This window comes from Herpailurus yagouaroundi, unplaced genomic scaffold, assembly GCF_014898765.1.
Source record: "Herpailurus yagouaroundi ecotype Mexico unplaced genomic scaffold, PumYag 100, whole genome shotgun sequence".
NCBI lineage: Eukaryota > Metazoa > Chordata > Mammalia > Carnivora > Felidae > Herpailurus > Herpailurus yagouaroundi.
In genome coordinates this window covers 6,735,636-6,763,580 of record NW_024412391.1, presented here as the reverse complement: position 1 = coordinate 6,763,580, position 27,945 = coordinate 6,735,636, and the positions used below count along the sequence as shown (strand labels likewise).

At 48.8% G+C, this 27,945-nt stretch overlaps 1 protein-coding gene across 3 annotated transcripts in view; it reads left to right on the top strand.

Annotated features, from left to right (window-relative positions):
- The window catches only part of TMEM178B (transmembrane protein 178B), a 362,353-nt gene that overhangs the window by 329,825 nt on the left and 4,583 nt on the right, over positions 1-27,945 (top strand). The window contains exon 4 of one of the 3 annotated variants that reach the window (XM_040471776.1): positions 6,447-7,407. The exons of the other annotated variants lie outside the window; for them this stretch is intronic. Within the exon in view, the coding sequence (XP_040327710.1) occupies positions 6,447-6,529 (83 nt within the window). The 3' untranslated portion in view covers positions 6,530-7,407. Of the gene's footprint in view, positions 1-6,446; positions 7,408-27,945 lie in introns of those variants that run through there. 3 annotated transcript variants of the gene reach the window in all.

Here is a 27,945-nt window from a genome sequence, read left to right as displayed (position 1 = left end):
GGTGGGGTCAGGGGCGCTTCCTGCTCCCCTGAGACATAGGTGAGAACTCTCCCAGGAGAAGGTGTAGGGGCAGAGGGAGGGGTGCCTGGAACCCTGCCCACAACCAGCAAGCCTGGGGCTCTGGAGAAGACAGTCTGAAAGCTTGGAATGATGAGGAATCAGAGGAATCCCTCAGAGTGGACGAGTGAGCGCATTGCTCACCTTGTGTTCTCAGTCACTGCACATTCCAATCACCTGAAAAGCCCTTAAAAACACTGATGCTGGGCCCTCACTGCAGAGCAGTCCAAGGAGGACTTCTGGGGGTGATCCTCATGTGCAAGCAGGGCGAGAGCCTGAGGAATAGCTGAACTTTCAAGCTCTCTCCGGTTGTAAAATGTTATGCTTCTAGGGATGAGCCAATTGGCCAAGACCTCTCACGACTTGTTTTCTTTCTTCCCTCCACTCCCGCACCTCTGTGACTGTTTCTCAAAGCCTTATGCGGCAAGAGATGGGCAGGTGCCACGACAGGGCTTCAGTTATTCCTGTGGAGACTTAGCCGAGCCCTGGTTACTGAGGGGCTCAGCGAAATCTGCCTTCTAGGACACGCGCTATATTTTTTTATTACGGCAAAATCATAGTTCATGATAAAATGTTAGCGTCAAGAAGAGCTTCGGGGAAGTTGCTGTTCTAAGAGCTGTTTCTTGCCGACTGGGACACCGCCCTGGTTGGAGTTAACCCGTTCCCTCCAGCCTGGAGCTTCGTTCGCTGGGTCCATAAGTAGGGCTGTGCCCTCCCACAAGAGGCTAGGGAGAGAAGTGGTGTCCACACACCTCGTGGGCACCATCGGGTCAGGCTCCCACGGAGGAGAACAAGGACAAAGCCACGAAGAGCTGATCCCTTGAACAGTGGTCTTTTGGGGAAGCTGAAGCTCCCAAGGGTGGGAGAACACTCTCTTCTGCCTCAAGCTAGTGTCCTTTCCAACTAGGCCAGACACAGCCGTGGGGGGCCAGATGCCCAGAGCAGCTGCCATCTCCTGACCCCATGAATTTGGCTCGGTTAGAAGCTGGAGAGGGAGCCGACTGAGGAATAGATGCGGTCCTTCCCTGACCCTGCTCAGCAGAGAGATCTACTAGAGAGGCCCGGGTGTCAACCCCGAAAGATGCTTTGGCCTATAGAACCCCGTGTGTCAAAGAGCCCTTTCAGCACCAAACCCTCCCAGCATCTGACCCGTCCCTGGCCCCTGGGAATCAACCTTCTAGGATTAGGCTGTTGAGGTGCTTGGAGAGTCCACTACCAGTGACAGCCACGTCATGGATATGGCAAAACAGTCACTCGGACTCCGGGTATTTGTGGCAAAAAGGTCTCACAGCCCTAGCTTTCCCCCAGATTGGCATTCCAGGCATCTGTACTGAGCACGGGCTGGTGCCCCAAGGATTAGATTGAGTGACAACAACAGCTGGTGGGGACCAACGGCAGCATTTGGGCTGGTGCTGGCCAGGCAAGGGTGTGGTGAACAGGTGGAAGAAGAAGGGTCAGCAAGAATGAAAAAGGTAAATTTGGAGTCAAGAGTCCAAGATGGAATTTTGCCTGATATTAGTTGAAACTACCAGGGCCAAATTAAAAAAAAAAAAAAAAGGGAGCAGAATTCCATTAACCTCTTCTCTGTTCCAACGCGAAGGAGGATGGCCCACCCTGGGCCCGACTCTCTTCCAGATTTAACTAGTTCCTGGTTAAACAGAGGGTACCCCGCACCTTGGGAAACAACTAGCAACAAATTGTTTAATTAACGCTCAGCGCAGAGGAGGCAATTAATTAAGTAGGGCGAATTAGTCGGGCCGGGGGCTGGGGGCAGTGGGTGGGATCCAGTGTCCCCTTTGCCAGAGCCTCCGGGAGAGAATCTGGCCCAGCATGGCACGGCACCAACTGGGTGCAAGAAACTCCCAGAGCCGCGTGTCTTGATGAGTCATCAGTGGTATTCAGAATCACAGGAACAAGATGACACGGGGAAAAGACAGCGCGGTGGGGGAGCCTGGGGCGGCTACGGTTCCTTGTAATTCACCCACTGGGCACCCTCAGAGCCACCGCAGGGCCCACATCCACAAGATGAGTGTGAACTTCCAGCCCACACCCCACCCCCGCCACACGCCCTCTCACACACTCCTGCGGGACATCCGCCCTCTCCACCACCACTCAGGTCCAAGCCTCTGTGAGCTTTTTGCTAATCCTGGAGCCTCCTATCTAGATGCCGTGACGCCACCCTGGCACCCAGCAATCAGTCCTTCGCAGAGTTAACGTAATGCTTTCAAAACTGTGAGTCAGGTATGTCACTTATCTGCCACCAGTGCTCCAAAGGCTTCTTCTAGTCAAAGTGAAAATAAAATCCAAAGTGTTCACCCTTTTTTAAAAGCAGTCTTAGCCAGCTTGGGCTGCTGTAACAAAATACCAGAGATTGGATGGCTTACAAACAACAGAAATTTATTTCTTCCTGTTCTGGAGGCTGGGAAGTCCACGATCAATGTGCTGGCACATTCTGCATCTGGTGAGAACCACTTTCTCGTTCACAGGCTGGCGCCTTCCTGCTGTGTCCTCAGGTGGCGGAAGGAGCCGGGGGGCTCCGTGGGGCCTCTTGCATGAGACCGCTGATCCCAATCATGAGGACACCACCCTTGTGACCTAATCATGTCCCCAAATCGCCGCCTCCTAATTCTATCACCTCAGGGGTAATATCACCACATATGAATCCTAGGGGCAACCAGACATTCTGTCCTTAATGGAAGCCCCTTGTCATCTGGCTCATACTATCCCCCCAGCCCTCCCTTGCCTGCTTTCAGGTCAGTCCAGCCGCCCGGCTGCCTTTCCTGGAGCACACAGGGCTTCGCTGCAAGGCCCTGGGCTGACTGCCACCTTTGCTCACAGCGTCCCCCCTGCACGGGCCTCCTGGCTGGCTCCTTCCTCGGACTCAGACTCCAGCTTAAAAGTCACCCCAAGAAGGGGCTTCCTTGACCGCCCAAATTCATGGCGCCACCCAGTCACTCTCTGCATTTTCATTAATTCAACTTTCTACGGCACACTCAGGGCTTTCTGAAATGTTTGTTGTTGTGTCGTGGTTTCAGTTTTTTTGTTTGTTTTTTTAGCAGCTTAAAGCAAACATGTATTGTCTCACAGTTTTTACAGATCAGAATTTCAAGCACAGCTTAACTGGGCTCTCGGCTCTGGGACTCACAAAACGGCAGTCAAGGTGTCTGTAGCAGGGGCTCTGGTCTCCTCTGAGCCCAGGGTCCTCTTCCAGGGTTCACAGTGTTGTGGGTGGGATTCATTTCCCTGCAGCTACAGAATTCTAGGAAGCTTGCATATTCGGGGCCAGCAGGAGAGAGGCCCGGACTTCCTCCCTCTCAGACCTTCAGATCCCCTTTTTTGTTTTAATAGATCCATTTTTTAGATTTATAATTTTAGATTTACAGAAAAATGGAGCAGACAGTAAAGAGAGTTCCCATATTACCCTCTGCCCCTGCCCCTGGTTTCCATTACTATTAACATCTTGCATTAGCACAGTCTGTTATAATTAATAAATATTGATAAATTATTATTAACGGATGTCCACAGTTTATTCAGATTCTCTAGGTTTTTACCTGATATCTATCCATCTAGTTGTCACATCTCCTTAGGCTCCCTGGGGCTGGAGTCATTTCTCAGACTGTCCTTGTTTTAATGACCTCAGCAATTCCGCAGAGCCCTGCCCATCCATAGAGCAGTCTGGCCCCTCTGCTGGAACTTGCCTGATTTTTGTGCGTGATTAGGCCAAGTAGTGGGTTTGGGAGGAAGAAGGGCAGAGGTCAAGTGTCATTCCATCACATCATGTTACAAGTACAACCTGCCCACGTGATTCGTGACACTGCCCCTGATCACCCGGTTGAAGTCGTGTGTGTGGGTTTCTCTACTGCAGAGTTACTCTCTTTTCCCTCTGTCCATACTCTTCTCTTTGGAAGGATGTCACCAGGCACAGCCCATCCCTGAGGACTGGGGAGTTCGACTCCCTCTCCTTTAGGGCGGAGTATCTACTTAAGTTATTTGGAATTCTTCTATAAGGGAGATTTGCCTCTCTTCCCCACTTGAAAATTTTTTCAATTTAAAAAAATTTTTTAAATATTTGTTTATTTTTGAGAAAGAGACAGAGAGTGAGTGGGGGAGGGGCAGAGAAAGAGGGAGACACAGAATCCGAAGCAGGCTCCAGGCTCCAAGATGTCAGCACAGAGCCCGATGCAGGGCTTGAACCCACACACTGTGAGATCATGACCTGAGCCGAAGTCGGACGCTTAACTGACTGAGCCACCCAAGCGTCCCTCTCTTTTCCATTTATAAATTGATCCAGTCATTTATTTATATCAGTGTGGACTTGTGGATATTAATTTTTTACTTTGGTTTATAATCCAATTCTAGATTTGTTTTAGTGCCCCAGCTTCAGCTTTGGCCATTGGGAACTCTTTCAGGTGGCCCTGTGCCTCTTTGACATCAATGTGGGTTTTGGTTGTTGTCTTGTTTTGAGGGGGTTTTTGAGCCCCTGTTACTTTTTGGCATACCACAAGGTACTCCAGGCTCATCTATGTTTCCTGCCCAGACCTAGGATGAGCCATTTCTCCAAGGAGCCCTGGTTCCTTTTATTGGACGATGGTATTAGACACCAAGATCTGGGCCCTAGGTGTCTGCAGTGTGTTTGTTCATTGCCTCTCTCCCCCACTTAACATGTAAGCTCCAGAACCTTGCTCACCTTGTTCTCTAAGGTATCCCCCAAGTTGAGAACAGCGTCTGCACTCTCAAATATCTTTTGAATGCGTGCATTGCAAAAATGAATTGTGTGTAACAGAGAGAAAGTATTTTGTCTCAGTGGAACAGCTATCCTTGAAAAAGTACGCTGCCTTATTTTCCGTTCCTGGTCTAATCTGCTCCCCCTCTGGGGGATTCCTTATCCTCTTTCTCTCTTTATTTGAACAGTCCCAAGGTCTCTATACTTCTGTTATAAAATGTCTTAAATTCCCTTTGGAAGTAGGGTATGAATTGTACTTGAATTCATGAAGCGCTTTGTCTTTAATGGGGGCTCAAGAGTGCCAAGAATGGAAGGAACTTTAGAGACCATCCACTGTGATCCACCGTCTGTGTCTCTAGATCAGAGTAGTTGTGTCATTTGTCCCAGGCCCCCCAGCTAGTGAACTGCAGCACTGGAGCCAGAGCTGGCCTGTGACAGAAGTTCATCCTGCTGCATGGGCTTTCGGCTCCGTGTTGAAGGTCCACATGACCCCGGGCCCCACACCCATCTTCCCACCCTGGCACGGCTCCAGGCTGTGCTTCTATGCAGGTTCCAGTCCCAGAATCTCACTCCATTCCCTTTCTATTCTTCCTTTCTCAAAGCACAAAGGGGCATCTGGAGGAGATCATGGCCAGAATGGAGGGCACAGGTGGTAATGGGAAAAGGAAATCATTAAAAGTCCTTTTCCTACCACCTGTGACCAGTGTGGCCTTTTCTACCTTCCCAGTCAGTCAAGGGGAGCAAAGAGAATGCCCTGAAGGAGCTCGAGCTATCAAGTTTGAGTGATTGCAGTGGTTTGCACACCAACGAGGCCAGATGTCACCCCTTCCACTAGGCTCACCGGAAAGTGGTTCAGCTGTACAGTTAACCCCCAGATACTCCTCTTCTGATAGACAAAAACCTTGATAAAGGCCCAGCAATTCTGAGAACTTACAAGCCTAAAATGGAAAGTCCGAGGCAATAGGTGTTTTTCCTGGGGGACTATGGCCATTAGGTGATGACGTGATTTGGGGGATGCCCACAAAGTACAACAACATCCAGGGCTCCCATCAGCCTCTCCCCACTGTCACTCCTAGTTCCAGCACTACTTAGAAACGTGGCTAGGACTGCACCTCTATAAGTCCCAGAGGCACCGTGCCTCCAACTTCCTGACCGTGGGTTATTACTTCATGACTCATGGGTAAGAAGAGGGAGACCATATAAATTAGATATTCTGAGTTGGAGGAGAGAGTAAATTCAATAACTCAATGACTTACCATGCTGCAAAGCTTATAAAACCCTCAGTAAACGGTAGCTGTTACTGTTATATGTATGCCCTAAGTGAAGTCCATTCTAATAGGCAGAGAAGTATCTATAATCTACCGTGACCAAACAAGGGCATAAAACCCATCTACTTACCCTGCGAAACTGCTTTTATAGGTTCATGTGAGATTTCACTAGATCATCACAACTCTCCTCTTGGCTTTTTGTCTTACAACATTTCCTATAAAATCCTGAGCAGAGATTCACAAACTACTTCATACCCTGGAATAAATCTTGCCTTTTGGAAGGTGCATATTTGAATATTTATTAGCATTTGATAATTACATTCACAACAAAGACATTTGAGGGAGGAGACACATTGCCAGGGGGATTAAGAAATAACCTACACATTTACCTAATGTAGAACGAGTGGCCAGGATTAATCACTCCAGCATCCCAGGCAACAGAAGGGCTTCACTTTCACCTGAAGAACTGGAACAGATCTGAAGGAGTTCCAGCTGGAAAAAATCTGAAGGAGTTCCGTCCTTGCCACCCAAGGGGACCTGCCTCCATTATAGATTTGCACTTCAGAGGAGACTAGTAAGCAGCCTTGGTCCTGTAAACCCAAGTCTGGTCAGTAAAGGCCGTACCAGGATGCCTACAACCTGCCCACCAAACACTCAGCAAAGCCACGGTGCTACATAGTCTCCAGAACCAGGGGAAGCTTTGTCATTAAATTCCCGGAAGGGAATGCTAAGACAGAAAGCAGACCCTAGAAGGAGGTGGAAAGTAGGGTGGACGGTGAAGGTATCTATGAGATCTCATGGGAGGAACCAACCTTCGTCTCTTGGATGTCCCTGTGCACATGTGACCGTGAGCTACCTTCCTTCCATTCCCCGCCACCAAACTAAAGTTTTCTTTGTTCAGGAAGTAGAATCATGCAACTAAAAGGGAAAATTATAGTTTTGTCATGAAAAACTAGTCCAGGACTAATGGAGCCTTGGACTGGCCTTGTGACTTACGAAAGTTACTTAACCACCTTTCATGTATTGCTTCAACTTTCTCATCTGTAAAGAGGACTAATGATGGTACCTACCAGAAGCATAGCAGTTGTGAGAATTCTAGAGTTCACTCATGTGAAGGGCTTAGGACAATTCCTAGTGCTGTTCTCAAAAAAATTTTGAGATATTATTGTTTTAGCTACTTTTTTTTTAAACAGCCACCTTCAATGACACACTGCTCTGAACAGTCTTATCCCATCACTGCCAGCGCCATGCAGAGACACATTCCATGGGATGATAAAGATAAAATTGCTTGAACAGATCATGCCTCTCTGGTTAATCACCACCTTACTTATTCAATAAATTTTGATTGCCTTTGTGACAGACACTGTTTATGTACTTGGGCTAGAGTGGGGAATAAGGCAAAGTCCTCATGGAGTTTACATTCTTGTTGGAGGGACAGATAAGCAAGTACTGTAAGTATATAATATGTTGCCAGACGATGGGATGTTTCTGTGGAGAAAAAGAAAGCTGGGAGGGAGGAAGGGAGTGATGGGGCATTGCTGTAGACGAGGGGGCAGTGGGTAGGCAGAAGGCCTCTCAAGCCTTCACTGGAAGTCTTCCTCTTCCATTGAATGGAAGTCTTCCTGGAAAGACTTGGTGGATCAGTCCTTGCAAACAGCACAGCAGATGCAAGGGACTTGGGATGGAAATGAGCCTGGTGGGTCCAAGGAAGTTAAGCAAGAGGACCGTTGTAACAGGAACCAAGTGAGATGGAGGTATTCCCTCAAACAGAGAAGATGTAGGGCCTTGGAGGCAATGCTAATGGGTTTGAAGATCGAGGGGGCATCATCCCTCATTCTGGCCTTCCTTCGATTTCACAGATTGCCCTGGGGGTTCTCCCCTAGGTGATCACTTGATATTATGTGGCTTTTATCAGTGAGGTGGCTTCCTTCTGGGGTGCTGATAGCTAGAGCTTCTTCAACTTCCCATGGCAGTTCCTGTGAGTGGGGCATGATGTCTGTGCCCCAGGGTGGCCAGGTAAAGTAGGGGGACTGTCACATGCCCCTGAAAATGTTGCATTGTCACACATCTGGAAGCATCCCCCTCCCCCCACTCCCGCAACCAGGACCAGCTGTATAATTTGTGGGGCCTGATGCAAAATGAAAACTTGGACTCCTTATTTAAGCATTACAAATTTCAAGATGGTGACAGCAGAGCATTAAAACAAGCACACAACTATGCGGGCTGCATGCCCAGGAAGCCAGCTCTGCCTCCATCACTGTCCCACACTCACCCTCCCTGAGACCCGGGCATGGCAACCCTTGGCTTCAGGGGCTCCAGAAGGTCTTGAGAAGTCAGGTCTTAACTCTCTTCTGCTTACAGTACCTTGTTTTCCCTAATTTCAGGCCAATTCTGCTTTGCTTAAAATCACCCCTGTTCTTTGATGACCAAATAATCACATAGACATGTGCTCCCCTTTCCTTAATCAAAAGCTGGTTCCCCAAGCATTGCCCACACAACTAGCATTGCTGCTGGTAAGACTAAGCTGAATTTGTTGCTTACTGCAGTAGGGGACAACAGCACCTTGCAAAACTGGGAGGGTCTCAGAGCAGGAAGGTAAGGTCAGAATTTATTGAGAATTAGAAGTTTGCTTGAAGGCCTTTATTTCAGTGCAGGTGTTTGATTGAGATTGGTTGAAAATACTGATGATGTCTAGAATTGATGGAAACAGCAGGGTTGAAAAAATCTTAAGAGCCCACACTGTCAATGTTTTCAGTGGAAGTTGATGGATCTTTTGTGAAGTTCCTGTAATGAATAATCAAAACCAGTCAGTTACGGGGGTGCCTGGGTGACTCAGTCGGTTGAGCTTCCACCTTCGGCTCAGGTCGATCTTGAGGTTCATGAGTTCCAGCCCCATGTCGGGTTCACTGCTATCAGGACAGAGCCTGCTTCAAATCCTCTGTCCCCCTCTCTGCCCCTCCCCCGCTCGTGCTTGCTCGCTCTCTTAAAAGTAAACATTTTTTTTAAAATGTAAAAGGGCATCTGGGTGGCTCAGCCAGTTAAGTGTCCGACTTCAGCTCAGGTCATGATCTCACAGTTTGTGAGTTTGAGCCCCACATCGGGCTCTGTGCTGACAGCTCAGAGCCTGGAGCTTGCTTGTGTCTCCCTCTCTCTCTGCCCCTTACGTGCTTGCTCACTTGCTCTTCCTCTCTCTCTCTGTCTCTGAAAAATAAATAAAACATTAAAAAAATTTTTTTTTAATCCTATGCGGGCAGGACAGACCCAGAAGTGTAAAGGAGACAAGGGAATATAGCAAAGTTGGGTTACTCTAGACAGTAAGGCATGGTTTTGGTTCAGTGTCTAGGCTGAGTATGGGGTGGGCGATTGGGGGTCTCACTCAGAATGAGTGATTTCTCTTCAGCCTGGTTCCTTCCTGACTGGCCTGCCTCTGCTGACACAGACATGCTCAGACATGTCTGAGTTATCCAATGAGTATAGTCCAGAGTCAGGTAAGGAGACTGATGTCCTAAGGTCTCCTCCCATCATGGTAAGAAGACCCTGTTTTTCCTGGGGTAGAAATAATCACATTGCTGCCCTGAATTGGGGGTCTTTGCTTGCAGACAATGGACTGTTACAAGAATGGGATGGGGGAAGGGCAGGCAGGAGAAGAGAGAGAGGGCAGGGTCGCTGGAAGACCATCTCTATTACTGAGGTGGCATGGGGGTGGGGTGGGGGGAGGGTTGTTGAGAAAGAACAGATTTCTCCAACAGCCTTTTTGGTGGAAACAGAAAGACCCAGAATGTGGTGGTGACTTCACAGTGCTTGATTGCCATGGAAACTTAGGTAATTTCTAAAGCAGCTTCAAAAGCTTCCATCCCTATGGCTCTTCTAGGATGTTCTTACAGAGGTATGCAAGCTTCAGAGAAAGGGAACTTGTCAGGCAAGCCTCTGGCTCTTGAAATGAATCATAAATCAAAGAAAAATGCTGGTTCCTGAAATAAACGGAGAGACCCCTCCTAGTGGGCATAAAAGCTGCTCCTGGGGAAACAAAAGGGAGGAGCAGATATAAATGAGGAATTTCCTCCCTCCTGCCCTGGGGGGTTAAGGACAGGTGAGAAGCTGCAGCAGAAATAGCCAGACCCAAGAAAGGGAGGAGGGGAGCTCTGCCCCCCCCCCCCCAGGTATCTTGTCATCCCCACTACTTGGATGGCTGAAATGCACTGTGTGAACACAGGAGTTAGGGTCCCCATGCTCTCTGGGTACCCAAAAGCTGACTTGACCTGGCCTGGATCAGTGAGCTGGGGGGCAGGGCGGGCAGGCACACCTGTGAACCCAGGGCAGCGTGCCCCTTGTGGATGGGATGGGGAGGGCCTTGACAAGCCTGGACTGTTCAGCTCTCTGCACCTTAGCGGGGGCTGGCGATGGCCTAGGGCGTACCAATGGGAAAGTGATTCCAGAAAGGCCCTAAAGCATTACTCTGGAAAGGGTTTATGAAGATGGCCCCAGAGAGGGTAAAGGAATCCTTTCCATCCTAACAGAACTTGGGCTTTGGGGGGGACAGGTGGGTAATGATGTGCATTTTATTTCCAAGTATAAAATAATTGGAGAATGAGGGCCTGTGTGAAGTTGTGCTACCTCCCAGACATTCTGGAAGTCTCCTGATTTCAAATACACTTTCCTGTTATCAGATCCTGTCCCATACCACATGTCTTGACCTGGACTTTGGAAAATACACTCTCCCTATCTATAGAAGCCATCAGAAGATCAAGGATGTCCAAGATGTGGCTGTGAAAGAGGGGAGCCCATTGCCACATTAATGAGCCATTAGAACCCGTTCAGTGTGAATTATTCATTAAATAAACAACCAGTTGTTAAGTACCCGCTAAGTACTAGGGTTCTAGGCACTGTGGATGATAAAACAAAACTCAGTGTCCTGGGGTTGCTCACAATCTTTGAGAAGAATCAGACACCTAGGCCAATTAGTGTAATAATAGGGCTGTTTTCCTTTTAATGACAGACACCTTTAAATTGAAAAATGTTAAAAACAAAAGAATTCTGTGTCTGGATTTTCAGCAGCGAAGAAGACAAGGAGACTTCAGTCTATCCACCCAGCTTCTTAGGGAAGAGGTGCTGGCCACACAGAAAAGGGCAGAAAGGGGGTCACTTATGAGTTGGGTGACACTTGCAGTTCACGGAGCTCCAAAGGGAGGGGATAGTCTCAGTGGACCTTCAAACCACCTTCAGAGGCAGGTGGAAGAGGCAGACCGGGGAAGGGAAGAGCTCACATTTCAGAGCATCGCTGCCATATCCTCGGTAGATCTTGTTCCACCGTTATTTCTTTGCATCTTCCCATCGGCCCTAATTTTGTAGAACTGGGCCTGGAGAACCACAAAACAAGCACAGGGTCAGGCGATTAAGTAAATGGTAGAACCTTAAACTAAGGTCTTCAGACTAATCCCTGCTCTTTTTTCTCTGTTTCTGGGACGCGTGGAATTAAAGAGAAGGATACTTGGTGAGCCCACCTGGGACAAAACAGCAGCCTGAGGAATTAACCAGCAAGGCAGATGCAGGCTTCCTGGCAAGCCTTCGTTTATACCCGAGGCGCAGGGTCCTCCTTGCCCCCGCCAGCAAGGCGGAGGGCTCCTCTTTGCCCCCCACCCGTGGCAGGCAGGTGTTTGTTGGGGGGCAAGACAGGAAGAGAGGGGTAGAGAAGCCATGAAGGGAGTCACTTCTACTACCAAAGTGTTACCAGTAGCATCAGGTCCAGATGCGATGAAGGTTAGCCTCAATTTCACCATCTGCAAAATAGTACCTGCCTTCTAGGATTGTGCTGAGAAGTAACTAAGGAGTGGAACACTTGAACACGGTCGGCCTGTAATAATAGCACTTCCTACGTTTTTACTCATCTGTGCTCAGTTTATCACCGGCTCTACCTTCTTTGGAGTTGCTAGTGCTTGCTTAGAGAGTTGAAGTACCTTGCCCGAAGTCACATAGTTCCCAGACCAAGGATTCCACCTCAGATCTATTCAACTCTGAAGCCTGGGTTTGTACTTACCATGCAGTGCTCTCTCTCAAATCAAAATTAAGTTGTTGACACATTTATGAGCCTCCAGCAGCTCATCACCTGATAGGGTAAGAGCTGACTCCATACAGACCTCTTGTCATGGTAGATGAATGAAGACTACTGTTCTTGGCGGGGGGGGGGGGGGGGGTGCAGAAAAGATGAGCCTGATTCTGTTCAAGGGATGTTTCCTAGAGGAATAGGAAAATGAGTCTCTTTGGCTGAGGGCCTTACCTTTTCATATGCTCTGAGACCAAAGACAAAGCTTGAGGCTCATGTAGCAAAAAGAATAATCTTATCACTTCTATAGCTCTGCACCAACCTCCCTCATCTCTTGAAGTCTGGTTTCTGTTCCCACCATGTCACAGAAGCTGCTTTCTTGGAGACCTGCTTCCTCCTGGCTGTTCTGCCCGTCACCTATCCTTGAACCTCCTCTTGCTGAGCTCCTGTGGATTTACCTGTCTCTGGTTTTCAGACTCTCATCTCTTGTCTTACATGACAGCACACTCATGACTTTTCCTTTTTCCTGGGCCCTTTCTGCTTCCTTTGCTCTTTGCTTCACCTGTAAATCTGACCTTCGGTGTTCTTTTCTTTTTCCCTACACACATGCCTCCTTGGCACCAGTATCTCCTCACACAGTGGTAATGATCTCTGCACAGACGAGCCTGGAAATGGTATGGAATGGCCTGTTCGGAGCTCCAGCCTCGTGTTTCTAACTGTTCACTGGACATCTCCACCCTTCTGGACGCTCAAACATGCCTAGGACTAGACTTGCACTTTCTCTGTGTATGGTATGCATGTGCTTTATGTTTCTGGCCTATGTGTTAAGTGCCCGGCTTACTGCAGGTGCCTGACAAGTATCAGCTTCTGTCCTTCCCTTTCCCCTAATGAAATGAGCTGCTTTTCTTGCCTTCCTCAGCACGGGGAGTCTCCCAGTCACTTCTGAGTCATTGTTCACTTTTGCAGTGTCACCCGTACCTTAGCAGCAATTGTCAACATCTGCCAATATTTCCTGTGCCGTATTCTGTGTGGCGTTTTCATCCACATCCACTCCCCGAGTGCCACTGGGGCCCTTCTTACTAAGGCAGTGTTTGGTGGTCACTCAGCCCTTGGTGGACACCTCTGACCCACCACTGAGTCACCAAACTCCCAGTCTCCATTTTCTCATCTGTAAAACTGAAACAGAGCTGCCTACCCTCTGTGGTTTTTGTGTGGATGAAATGAAATAGTATACAGGAAAAGCAATCTAGCAGAGGAAAAGTATCGCATAGATGTTTATCTCTTCTACTTGCCACTTAATTCAACTTTTACACCACTCTGCCTTTCTAAAAATACACCTTGTGGGGCATCCGGGTGGCTCAGTTGGTTGAGTGTCCGATTTGGGACTCAGGTGAGCTCAAGCCCCACATTGGGCTCTGTGCTGTCAGCATAGAGCCCGCTTCAGATCCTCTGTCCCCCTCTCTCTTTGCCCCTCCCCCACTCGTGCTTTCTCTGTGGCTCCATGTCTGTCGGCAGCACCAGCCGGGAGTTGAACGTTGACCACAGTCTTGCCTCACACTCCATTTCAGCCACATATCCTGGGCTTCCTCTAGACCACTTGCCGTTGCCCACCTCCAAGCCATCTTGCTAGGCCTGCCGATGGCCTCCACTTCCTTGAGGCTCAGTGTGCACTCAGCATCTTCTAGAAACTTTTTTTTTTAATATGAAATTTATTGTCAAATTGGTTTCCATACAACACCCAGTGCTCATCCCAACAGGTGCCCTCCTCAGTACCCCTCACCCACCCTTCCCTCCCTCCCACCCCCCATCAACCCTCAGTTCTCAGTTTTTAAGAGTCTCCTATGTTTTGACTCCCTCCCTCTCTAACCTTTTTCTTTTTTTTCCTTCCCCTCCCCCACGGTCTTCTGTTAAGCTTCTCAGGATCCACATAGGAGTGAAAACATATGGAATCTGTCTTTCTCTGTATGACTTATTTCACTAAGCATAACACTCTCCAGTTCCATCTACGTTGCTACAAAAGGCCACATTTCATTCTTTCTCATTGTCATGTAGTATTCCATTGTGTATATAAACCACAATTTCTTTATCCATTCATCAGTTGATGGACACTTAGGCTCTTTCCATAATTTGGCTATTGTTGAAAGTGCTGCTATAAACATTGGGGTACAAGTGCCCCTATGCATCAGCACTCCTGTATCCCTTGGGTAAATTCCTAGCAGTGCTATTGCTGGGTCATAGGGTAAAACTTTCTGAATCAGCTTCACTAAAACCAGACTCTGCCTCTGAACTCAGACATCACTTTGTACCATTTTGATGGCACTCACCTCATTATGAGTATCCTGGGAGCAGAAATCTAGATAATTTCCTGTCTCCCCTCTGGGTCAAAGTCTCCATGGTAGCAGGGGGCCGCTTCCTTATTGGCTCCTCCTGTTGTCATTTTGTTCTTATTTCATTTAAAAGAGAGCATGCGCGCAAGTGGGGGTGGGGCAGAGAGAGAATCTTTAGCAAGCTCAGCCCAATCTCACGACCTTGAGATCATGACCTGAGTCAAAATCGAGAGTCAGATGTTCAGCCAACAGAGCCACCCAGACACCCCAGCTCTTCCTTATTTTAAACCTTAGGGGCACTTGGCTGGTTCAGTCCATTGAACATCCAACTCTTGATTTCAGTTCATGTCATGATCCCAGGGTCATGGGATCGAGTCCCACATCAGGCTTCACACTGAGCATGGAGTCTGCTTAAGATTCTGTCTCTCCCTCTGTCCCTATTCCCTGTTTATGCGGTCTCTCTCTCTAAAACAAAACAAAACAAAACAAAACAAAAACAACTTAATATGTTTTCTCCAAACTTTGACTTTTTGGACTTGGGTCCTTTCTGCTAAAGTAACGTAAGTTAAAGTCAGGACCATCTTCCTCCAAAGGTCCTTCAAATATTTGAAGACAGCTCTATTGCACTTCTTAATTATTTGCTTTACAAACTAAATTCAACTCACTAAACATTAATTGAGTGCCTACTGAATGCTAGTCATGTGGTAGCACCCAGGACATACATACAAAAACATGGATGGCTCCTGTCCTTAAGGGCCACCCAGGCCGTGGTGGAGGCAGATGACCGGTGCCATAGCAGAGGGCCGGTGGGTGCACAGAGAAAGAGGATTTTTCTGTGCTGAACACTCAGGAGCAGCCTCAAGGGGAGGTAGTGATTGAGGCCAAAGGAAGAATCAAGTCAACTTGCCCTTACTGTTGTCCTCAAAGGGCTTTCATGCCATCGATCACCTGAGCCTGCACAGAGACTAAGAGTTGGCCACTTTCCAGAAGCAGTATGCCAAGTTTTTATCCCTTCTCGTTTAGGATTTCACATGTCATTAATACATTTCCGTTTTTTATATATCTCACTGTAACTAAACACGGTCGTGAATGAAGCAAAAAGAAAAAAATCCCTTTATCTAAAAATGCTTAAGCTGCTTTATGTGAAGGTAAAATATAAGTCTAGTATGATATTTGATCCCCTAATTTTGGCCGTGGCTAGAGAGGAATGCCAATAGCTGTGTCCTTCCCACTTTCCCCGCTAACAAAACCTAGGAGCTTCTTAAAGATTCGGCCACTTTTCCAGGCTACACTTCATTTAATGAAACTACCCCTTCAGGCTCAGCTCTTAACATTTTCAGACAAGTTCCATTGCAGTCACGTTTCCCAGAAGCCTCTGGGTCACAGCTGCTCCTGGTCCCTAAGTTAGTATGGCCAAGGGGAGGTTGGACAGTGTTCTTTCCTTTGATCTCAGCATTCCCATCAGGGTCCATAAAGTAGGAAGCTTCTCTCTTCAGGAGGACAAGCTACCTTTCAAGGCTCTCTTCAAGTCCCAAGAGAAGAGGGGACTGACTTCTCTGGTGTGGTTGGGTCAAGAGGCTGAGCTTGTGGGACCTTAGCACCACCTGGGTCCTCTGCTTGCTCCTCCATATGGGCAGAATTCCTGGGTTGAGGCCCCAGGCCCAGGCTGGCATCAAGAGGCTCACCAGTGTGAGTCAACACTTCTAGGTGAGTGTATCTGCTTTGTAAACCTCCATGTTCCTCTAGGAAAATCATCCTAAAATGTCAGCCTGAGGGAAGGTACAGGTGCACTTGAATGTGGCCACGGTTGCCATGCTAGCCTTATAAAGCCGACATGTTTTTGCCCTGTCAATCTCCTTCCTGTGACTCTTTCCTCACTAGAGTATGGATTCATCAAGCAAAGATGAGTAATTATCACTCTCCAAATCTCCACGAGAAAAGAGGAAAAAGAGGTGCCCAGGCTGAGACCCGTTCATGAGCCAGGAGATGCTGGTGGGAGGGAAGACCCCTTTGACGGGCTGGGATCCACACTGAGCTCCTGCGGGTCCTGTTCTGGCCACCAGCTTCCTCTGTCCACTGGGTTTAGTTTCTGGCCAACTGGGAAGTTACAAAGAGTCTTACTGAAAGAAAGTTAATGCTGTGATCTTGATTCGTTGCCTTTCTTGAGCTGCCCACCCTACACCTCATAGAAAACCTCTGTTCCTCCACAGAAGCTCACCCCTCTAAGTGGCCCAGATAAGGAGCAAAGCCATGTTATGGCAGGTTATGATAGGTTTTCCAAGTTCTCTGAAGAATTCAGCAACAAGAGTTTATTGCCTGAGCCGTGAGTCTGTGTGGTACCCAGAACCTCCTTGGGGCTGCACGTAGTCATGACAGGGGCTCCTCTCCCAATCTCATCATCTAGTCAATAAGTCTGATTGAATGAATCACCACCGAGTAGAGAGCCCTACTGGGGAAGAAGCTTCTGTGCTTACAGTCCAGCTCCAGAGACAGTCCACATGCACGAGAAATGAGAGGCAACATAACAAGCATCAGAAGCGTGGATTTGAAAGTACTGGCTCCCGTCCTTGCTGTGTGACCTTACACAATCTACTTAACCTCTGTATGCCTCACTTCCCTTATCCAAACCTCATAAAGTTGCGTTGAAGATTAAAAGAGCTAACATTAAAAGCATTTGAAACAATGCCTGCCACATTATAAATATTACATATCAGTGTTTGATCCATGTGAAACTATATATGTGTTCAGTGACCCAGCGATGAGGTGACATCATCTCAAAGAAAGGCCGGGGCCAGCTGACAAATGTGCCAGGCATATGGAAACATAAACCACACCATGTGGCAGGCTCGCCTGATCTTCTGACTCCCACCCTAAGCCTCTTCCTCTCCTAATTAACATGGCATTGGCTTGGATCAGATAGGGCAGAAGCCTGAGAGATTTCTTTCAGGAGCCAATTTCTTCCAGGCACTTAAACAGCTGGGTCCCAATCCTTCCACATTTACAATCATGGCAATTTAGAGCAGAGCCTCATATGCACATCGATGTCGAGTAATGACATCTAATGGTCTCATCCACCAGCTCTTCTGTGCATGTCAGGAGGTGAGAAGCAGTAACTTCTCTCCAAGTGGCTCACATGTGACAAAATAACCGGTAACCGGTCCTAGAGCAGTTCAGAGAGAAGGGCACCTTCTTACCCCAATACCAAGAGTCACGGAATCGCTTGACTGGAAGGACTGTAGAGATCTGGTTCCATCCTCTGTATTGTGTGGTTGAGGGATCATGGCCTAGAGAGGTGAAGTGATTTGCCCACTTCATGGGCAGAGAGGAGACCAGAACTCAGATGTTCTTATTCTTGGTGGAGTTCTCTTTCCACCATGCATAACCCCCTGTTGGCTGCAGTTCTCCTCCTGGGAAGCTGGTGCAGGCTGCCTTGGTGGACCTCTGGGCCAGGAGAGCATTAGACCACCAAGACAGGAGTTCGTAGGTAATGATACATCTACTTGTGCCGGCTTCATGCTGGCCCTGGGGGTGATGTGGCTTTTTCTGCAAATGCCTCGTGTACTACTTTGGAAGACCAATGAGTAGAGCAACCAGGAATCAGAGATGATCTTCAGGAGGTTTTGAATTCCTTCAAGCATTGTCCCGAGCAAGAAACTCAGGACAAGATAGCCCTCCATCCTAGAGGTTCTCCAAGTTTGCTCTGTGGACCATTGTCATTCATCAGAGAGAGTTGGCCTAGAAAGAGAAGGAAAGAAAAGAGAAGCAGTGGCAGGAAGATGGCATGCGCTAAGTGGCTTTACTCTTGGAAGCTCACTGTTCACAGCTTGAGAATGTTCCTTTCTGCACAGCTGTAGATGCCACTCTCAGTTTAGTCAGGAAGCCAGTTGGATCCCACCAACTCTCAGCTCTGAACCAAGACCCAGATGGATAGGAAGCTCCAAAGATTCACATTGAGAAAGATGTGATGTTGTACTCTTGATTCATTGTCTTCCTAGGACTTTTCTCACCCGTAGATATGTGCCTGCCATATAGAAAGCTCATAGCTCTCCACGGACCACCCACCTCAGATCTTCCCAACTTTTTGCTCCATGAAGCATGAAATATCCAAGGGCAGGTGGGCAAAATATAGATATATGTATAATTCACATCTATATGCGCATGTCTGTAATCACAACCTCAAGAGGAGTAGAAGATACAACACCCAAGATTTGGCTTATATCAGGTGCTTATGTCTGAATGAATCATGGCTTTCCCACGAGAACAAATGTTGGTGGATTTTAACAGAAGGAAGAAAGGAAATTGTCATGCAGACTAAAAATAATAAAAATATAGCTCTCACAGTCCACTATATAGTAGATGTTTAATGAATAAGTGTGGGATAACTGTAGATGCCACCTCCGTGTTCCAGAGGAACCAGATCAGAAGCTTTGTGGCACCTGTAAAAGGTCCCCAACTCCTGTTAAATAGTGATCCCAAGACTGCTATCAGGGTTGCTCCCTTTAACCCATCCTGGTTGAGCCACAGGCTTACAAGCTGCTTTGCAAACCCACCAAGGTTGTCACGTGACCTCTGCTGGCTGCCGTAACCTCTCTGAGCCCCCTCTGAGGATGGTCCTTCTCAGAAATGTATTCTGGGATCTTCCAAATGCCATGGTTCTGGTTTAACCAAGTCCATAGAATGAAGAGTCCTGAGTGAGCTCTTCTTCTGGTTTCTGTCAAGGGCCGTTTTTTCCTGGTGTAGTATTTACCCTGGAGCAGGGCTGGGGGGAAGTGGAGTGGGTGATGGAGATTGAAACAGCAGTCACATTTTTTTTCTCGTCCTCCAGGACGATTTTTCTTCACCCTCACTTAAAGCCTTCCATTTCTAATATTATACCTTACATATAGAAAGCAATTTTAACTTCTGTAAGCCTTTTCACATTTATTATTATCGCTTTTCAAAATAATCCTGCAGAGAGTGTATTATTCCAATGCTGAATTTCTGTGAATACAAAAACGCTTCCTGAAACCCAAGGTGCCCACTGAAACGGGTAGGTGAGCACATGCGTGGGTGCACAAACCCCTCAGCCATCGCAGAACGGTATGGGAGGATGAAGGGTGGGAGGACCGGGCATGGTGTCGCCTTCCTTCCCCTCTAGGTTTCAAAGCCCATATTTTCACTGGAAAGCCCTATAGCCTGGAAGTCCATTTCTCCCAATGACATGGAGTTTCATGCTTGGTGCTGTGTGTAATGCAAGAGACATCACTACCCACCACTTCTGGAGAAAATGACAATCTAGCTGAACACAAACTAGAACGAAGAACAAGAGGGGGGACCCTATAATTGTCAGGTTGCCTGTTCCAGACCAGAAAAAATGCGAATAATCTTAATGCTAGGCATGTTCAGGGAAGGCTTCTTGGGAGACGGGACTTGGCTTGGACCATCAGGGGTGGCTATGTGGACTCTGGGTAGACCGGGAGGACAGCGGAAATGTCTGTGTCTCCAGTCAAGGTCAATGGACAGAGGTTCTTTGATCTCAGTAAATTCCCACCACAAAAAGCATGTGGACATCCACCAACAGCCTCTTCCATTTGTTCAGCCCTTTAGATATTTGCCCAAGTTTGCAAAGGCTCCGTCCTTGGCGTAGAGGCCGCAAGAGCCACTGCTCTTAAGATCAAATCTAAATCTACACCCAAAAGAATAAATAGATTGGTGGGTATTGAGTGAGAGTAAGCACAGATAACATAGGTGAGGAAGACGAAGTGGGGGCAAAAAACCAGAAGATGCCCAGCACCTGTTGTTTTATAGGGCTATGTTGAGATGCCTGTTTTAGCTACAGGGTGGCTATAAAGTCTGGAAACGTAGATGATCTTATTTTATTATGGATTGTAATGATATGGTAATAAGCCACTTATTATGTATTCACCTGTTGCATTAGATTGCTAGGGCCGCCAAGATAAAATTCCACAGACTGGGGGGCTTAAACAAGAGAAATTTATCTTCCCACAGTCCTGGAGGCTGAAAGTCCAAGATCAGGGCATCAGTGGTGTCGTCTTCTCTGAGGCCTCTTTCTCGCACATGGCCACCCTCTTGCTTGCCCCTTCACGTGGCCTTCCCTCTGTGCACACAGCTGGCTGGTGTCTCTTTGTATGTCCTAATCTTTTCTTGTAAGGACACTAGTCAGTTGGCATTAGGGGCCACCCTAACAGCCTCATTTTACCTTTATTAGCTCTTTAACAGCCCTGTCTCAGATATAGTCACATTCTGAGGCACAGGGGTCAGGTCTTTAATGTACAAAGTTTGCAAGGACACAATTCGGTCCGTGACACCAGCGCTTCCAGATTTGGAGGCCACCCTGTGGATATGCAAAAACCAAAGCATAAGATTCCAGGTTCTATGTTAGGAATCTGGAAGCATTGTCTTTAGAACTGATGCCAACCTGTATGCACGGGCCAGTCCCTTTCAGTGCTTGAGCTGGGGATGTTGCATTACCGTGGCATGATTATGCCCAGAGAACAGCCTTGTAGCACGTAGGCACGACCCCGGGAACACACACGCTGCTTGCCCGGGAGGGTGGGGGTGTGGCGGCACGCCTGCAGTGTCTCTGCCTGGAGCGTTTGCAGAGCTTCCAGAATGATGGATGGTTGTGTCCGAACTCAGGGCGCCATGCCTCACAGTGTGTTCTCGGGGGCCTGTCACCACTCCATGCCTCATCCCAACGAACTCCTAAGGCACCCTGGATGGAAAACCCCACGTGACCTGCCTGTTGGCTGCTGCTGATGCGATAGTGTATAATTCAACCGTAATTTATATTCCGTGCAGGTCTGAGCAAAGCTATAAAGAGCTCTTGAGAGCTCAATGCTGCCGAGGCATTTAATCTCCGCAAAGGAAGGGTTTAGTGGACACCAGCTTCCTAGGGTGCATTCGCTGCTGCTGGAGGAGGAGGGATCCTTTTTCTGTTTGCTGATTTGCTTCTTTATGGTTTTAAAGATCAGAGAGGGGCTCACGGGGGAGTGTCTGAGGGAGGACTTGGGCTGCTCCCCGGATGTCCCTGACCTGCACGCCCACGAGGGCACCTCTGCAGTCACCACTTTGCAGCAAGCTAGTGGGCTCGGGTCAGACCAGGGGCTCTTTGGCCACGAAGCCACACGGGAACGTGGGAGGGCCCGGGATACACAGACGTCATTCCTCATTTCCAGGAGCAGAAAATGTCACGCAGATGGATCTCCTGCCCCAGAAAGCTGCAGAAATTATGTCCAGTGAAGTTTTGGGTACCACTTGGCCCCATAAGGAATAGACATTTGGGAAGGTGCCTGTGCACCAAATATGTAACTGCCCTGGATTCCTGGGAGAACCTTCTCGAGGCCCTCAGTTTCCTGGCTCGTGGCCTCTTGAATTAATAAGAGCTCTGCTGCTGCCTAATCTGAGGCCTCCGTTTTGATGCTATTTCTACACAGGTCCATTGCTGTGGCATTACTACCATGACATCTCTGACGGTCCCTACAGGGAGGCAGAGACACACGTCCTCCCCTCCCTGCCCGTGTGTGCTAACACAGCAGCCGCCACACAGGGAGGCCCAGGTCACACCCTACACACCTGCAATCCGTGCTCCAGGGTGCGCTGAGCAGGAAGCTTCCACCAGAACTCTGAGGAGCCGCTTAAAAATAATTGAACTTTAAGGTGGTGCTGGGATGGGACCATTATTGGGCTGCTGATTAAGTGTTCCTGGGCAACATTTCAGGGTGGCAGACTTAGCTGCCAGCCCCCAACCCCAAACAATGCAATCCCAGCATGGTGTTTCTTAACATTAGCAACACATTCCAGGCATCGGAGTCTCCGTCCTTGCGCTGGGTGAAGGCATTATGTCTAATTGAATTGACAAGCAAGGATTACTTTGTGTCATTGCTGCAGTATCACTGATTGGCACCCAAGTGGGGAGGACTGTGAGGGAGCCTGTAGGAAGGGTGACTGATGTGTCCCACTGAGCCCAGGACTTTCTGGTTTGAGGATAAAAATCCCACGTTCCAGGGACGCACCCCTGTCCCCGCCGACTCCCAGGCAAACTAGGATGGGTGGTCACCCTACTAGGGAAGCAAGGCTTCCAAAGAATAAAGAAGTCAGGAGCTTACGGGAACTTGGGCTGGAAACCTGTAGCCAGGGAATACCTTGACCATCCATACTGTGTCCCTGGGGTTGGGGACACATAATGACACAGTACAGGATGTCACATAATATCACATAATCCTATGAGTCGGTCGTGTTCTGGTGGTAGCTGAAGTTGGAGAAGAGGGTGAAGTTGCCGGAAGGAGGGACTTGGCAGAAGAGGAGAGTTGGGAACCTTGAGTGTACAAAGACTAGAGGAGGAGAAGTCCCTCTGAGGGACAGACAGGTGGCATGGAGCTGGGATCAAGAGGCAGCTCGGAGACCCAGGGAAGAGACGTCAAGCAAGGGGAAGTTGTCCAACAGAGCAACTGAAGCTCAGGGTTGGGGGGCGGGGTGCAGGGAGACTGGAATCTAATATCTGGCAATGCAGGGAGTGCTAATTAGAGATGGCAGCCATGTGGAGGAGGTGGATGGGGAAGCTGTGCTTGGTGTTGGCAGGCCAGGCGGAAGCCGTCTCCTCCCTCGCCCCCACTCGAGTCTCAGCTGCGCCCGGAGCCAAGGGGACTGGGGACGGGGCGGGCAGCAGGCCCTGTCCTCGGCCTGCCGGGGGCTGACAGGACACAGGCAGGTGCGACCAGGGCGGGGCCGGGGGTTACAAGGTGGTCGTGAGTCCTGAAGGGGCTTCAGGTGGGAACGGTCATTAAGAGAAACAGGTGGTGTGTTTGTACAATCAGAAGGAACATGATGTTTACATAGTTCCTCCCACCTGTTGGCCGTCCTTTCCAGGTGGGGTTTGCAAACAGGGACACGAGAGGGGACCGGAGAGTGTTCCCTCCACGCCAGGGGGTCTTCAAGCGCGGGCTCTCAGGGTTCCAGGGGTGGTGGCTTCTCTTCTGGCTGGACTTCCTGAACTCCGGGTCCTTGCGAATGAGGGTCCTGGCACAGAGAGGGGTAATTAGAGTTCGTTTCTCTTCCAACCAGCTGGCGAGTCGGGGCTGGCTGCCTGGAGGGTTGGGCTGAGTAGGAGTTGGAGGCCCCTTCCAGGGCCAGCAGCGATGAGAGCGGAGGCCTATTAGCTTCTGCCGCCAAAGGCATAGACTTGCAACTATGGGGGCAGCCCATCGGACTTTGCTGTCCAAAGCTCAGTCCCTGTAATGACATACCTTGAGGCCCCCTTGTGAATGGATAAGCCCAGTGCTTTTCAGAAATGCTGAAATCACTGGACTCCTTTCTTCAAATGGAATTTCACATGGGCTCACATCAAAGCAGGGCTATTCTGGCCAAAGAGAGGAGAGAGGGCTGGATCCTCTTCTACTCCCTCCCCCTCTCCTGAGAACCTCCATGGGGCACAGCTGGAAAACCACTGGGGAGGCACAATTTTAGAAGGAGGCCAGGGAGGATCTCTCTGAGGGGATGACATTTGAGATCTGAGAAGAGCTGGAAAAAGGGCGTCCCGGATGAGAGAACAGCAAGTGCAAAGTCCCTGAGGTGGGTAGACGGTTAGCTAGTTTGAGACACAGAATGCTCTTTTCTGTGGCTAGAGTGTGGGGGTCAAGGTGAGAAATGAGGCCAGGCGGGGAGGCGGGGTCTACTGAGATAAGGTTCTATGGTCAGGGTAAGGAGTCGGGTTTGTATTCTGAGTGTGATAGGAAGCTATTGGAGGGTTTTAAGCAGGGGAGGGAATTATGATTTGATTACATTTTTACAATATCACTGGCTGCTCCATGGGGGCAAGAACAGAAGGCAAGATGGCAGTGACGTGTTACGGCCGCTCACGTGAGAAATGATGGAGGCTGGACAAGGCTAGAGCAGTGAGCATTTGGGAAGTGAGAAGCTCTGCGACAGGGGCACACGGGCCTGCCTTGTCATCTCTGCGTAGAGACCCGGGGCAAGGAGGGCACTGAGGACAAAGGAGGGACACTCCCCAGACCAGGTGAGGCCCCCCACTTCTGCGTACTGCCTGTGGGAATTCCGTTCTTTGCCTGGGAAACCCTCCCTGGCCCAGCTTGATTGTCTCTGTCAGAGATTGACCCTAACCACCCACTACTGGGTAGTCCTCCTCTTCCTAAAGACGGCTGGATGGGGGGGGGGGGCGGCGGCCCCGGACTCAAAGTCATCTGCTCCGCTCCCCATCTTCCTGCTGGAAGCGGGGGCAGATAGAGGCCCAGAGCTGGCTCTAAACTGCAGCCTCTGGGTCCGGTTCTGTGGTCACAGCATCCTCAATTCTATCGCCGACTAGATGAGAAGCTTGTTTAAAAAAATCTCTTTTAGTTTAGATTTAAAGATTCTTAAGAACAGGGATCATATCTTATTCTCCTTTTTATCATCTAGCATAAACACAGTTCAACAAATACTTGCTGATGAGCTGTGTTGCATCACAGAGCCCACAGCCACAGGGATGTCCCCCTCCCGCTCCCACACCAGGCCTGCCGTCACCGAGACGTGACAATCATATGGGCACTGTCCCTGCCTCCCTGGCCTGCTTTCCACCTGATGTTTCTTACAGCCAGGTCTGGAGCACACAGCAGAGCCTGGCTCCAGAGGGAAGAGCTTGGGGCAAAGTTCTTTTCATTTAACTGCTCCGTTCTGACTGCAGTTAGTCTAGGAATCTGATTAGAATTAGGCCCAAACCCCAAACCACGGGCGGGTGGGATTACTAAGAAGATGTGACGCTGCGTTATTTCTTGGATCCTCGCCTATCTCTCAATAAGTGCTCATGAGGAACAAAATGACACGTTCACAAGACCTAGCCCCAGAGGCTCCAGTCTACTGCTGTGGGGGACGGGAGGACCTCACACTGTACTTTGGGTAAATGAGGGGAGGCCGTCCTATCCACTGCCATCCATGGTTTCCAGCAGGAGCCTTCAGAATCTGTCTTCACTCTGCAGAGAACCCCCGAGTGTTGGGGGGGTGGTGGGGGTGGGGTGGGGTCTGCACCCTACACTCACCGGTTAGTCGCCAGGTCACAGGTCTGAGAGTTGAGTTCATCATCTGAGAAAACTGGGACAGTTAGGGTGCTCGGCCACCTTTGTCCCCATCTCCTCTCCCCTCTGGGACTCAAGGGACTCGGTGGGTGTTTGTCAAAGTCTGTTGTTAGGCTGAGGAACAAGGGCAGCACATCATTCATTCAGTCCATTGATGGAGGACCTGCCATATACATGTGAATATCCATTCGTAATTACTAATGCGCATTTTCAAATTTGAATTTACAAGTACAAAGATATGTAAGAACGATTAAGTTCTTGATTGTAACAGAAAACAGTAGCCTTATGTGGAAACAACCTGTTTCCAGTCTTTTTTTCACACACAGTTTCCTAACAAGTCGCTTAGATGGTTGTCTCAAAGGGCCCTCTTTCGTGAGTCTCCTAGAAGTTTTCTCCCGTCAAGGGCAATATGGACAAGCACTAACAGAAATTTCAAAAGGTTCCAAAGTCACAGAAGAGCGGATAGGAAGTTAAGGCTAGAAGATCCCCTATTAACACCATTAACGTAACCCAACAAGATGTATGCTATCCACAGGCTGGGCCATTTCCAATTGGTAATTAGCTCCACACAGACCCAAGCTCTTTACTCTCAACGTATCAACCACATCCTTTGTGTCCTGTCCACTGTACTTGCAGAATACACCATTAGAACAGCGTGTATCAACATTTTTCAGCTACTGACAACTCAGGAAGATCAAAACTACTCGAGGTCAACCTTCTCCCCCAGAACAAATCACTGGATTTAATCGGGAGGATAGTGTACCTTTTGATGATAAGGAGTGTCTCCATTTTTTTACAGCATCTTGTAGATTTCATATAAAATCAGTGGGTGACCTCCTCACACACAGAGCTTCAGTTTATAAGATGATGATTCAATCCACATCTCTAGCTCAGAACTTTCTATCAGGCTCCAGATCCATGGTTCCAAGTGCCTCGCCATCTCAACGGCAGCTCAGATTTGAACTGAGCACACATGCATGCACGTGCGCGCGCGCACACACACACACACACACACACACACACACACTTTTCCTGTCCTTAATCTAAGTTTTAGCAAATTGTATCCGTGCACACTCAGGTTCGCAAGCCAGGCAGTAAAAGAAGCCTTCTTGAGGCACAGAAGGCCAGCTCTGGTTTGTTGGCATTTGGATTATTTGAAGCTGGTGTCACACGCAGCTTTTCTTTAGTTCTTGCATTTCCAGGTTGTCACCCTCTCGTTGGCCCTGCCCCACAGGCTGCCCCCTTCCTTCTGGACCACCTTTCCTCTTCCCCTCACCTGGCTCTGTCTCAAGGTTACACAAAGGCCCTCTGCCCTAACCCAAGGGTCCCACCAGCCTGGTCAACGGAAGTCACCTGACGAACCAAAAGTTTCCCATCCTCTTCCCCAAGACATGCCGACTCAGCAGGACCGAGGTGAGACCTAGTCCGTGTAGATATTATCATAGAATTCCATCTGAGCCCCAGTGCACAGCAGGAGAGACTGGGTTGCTTTGTCAACTCCCTGAAGTTTGGGACCCCTGCTCTACCAGGTAATGATGCTGCCACACGTGTATGTACATAGTGGCTGTCACTACACATGCACACGTGTGCACAATCCCACACACACACTGTGCACAAATGCATGCACGTGCATGCACATATACATACACAGAAACACTGCACAGGCACACATATGCACACATTTTATTTCTGGGGCTTCTGAGCCCAGGTCCTCCCTGACACATCACTTTACGTTGCCTCTAGAAGGAGTGTTCACTGAACAGGTATTCACTGCGCCCTCCTCCCTCCACGCCAGCCCCCATCTCCCTTCTTCAGGTCCTTGTAGCAGGCTCCTTCGCGGTCTTTGGGAATGCAGATCGGAGCCACCAAAGTGCCTCAACACCTTCTTTCACTCGGCCTAATGTTCAGACCTCTCAGCCCAAAAAGCAGTGTTCACCGCGGATCTGAGGCTCACTTTGGCCCCTCCAACTGCCACGTCTCAGCGCCACCCTTCACCACGTGCACATCTTTGTATTTAAATCTTTGTTCCCAGGTGGGATTCCTTTCTTAATCTAGAAGGAAGTCACTAGGTCAAATGTATGAATATTTTGAGGATCACTTTCCTGTAAGGAAACACCAGCTTACATCTCCCCCAGAGTTTATGGGATGGTCCGTTTTGCTGCTTCCTCACTAGGTTTGGAAATAATCATTAAAAAACAAGACGAAAACCCAAACGCCACCGATTCGATTATCTTCTGTTACTGTGTCTTTATTTTCCAAGTCTCTGATTATTGGCACAATTGGGCATTTTTCACATTTATTGCCCGTTTGTCTTCTTTTCTCTGTTCTCTGAATGTTGGACTATTAAGTTTCGTCTTTCTCTACTAAAACCTTTTTCTAACTCAGTGGTCCCAAAGTGTAGTCACTGGACCGGCAGCATCAGCATCACCCAAGAGCTTGTTAAAAGTCTAAATTCTCAGGTGCT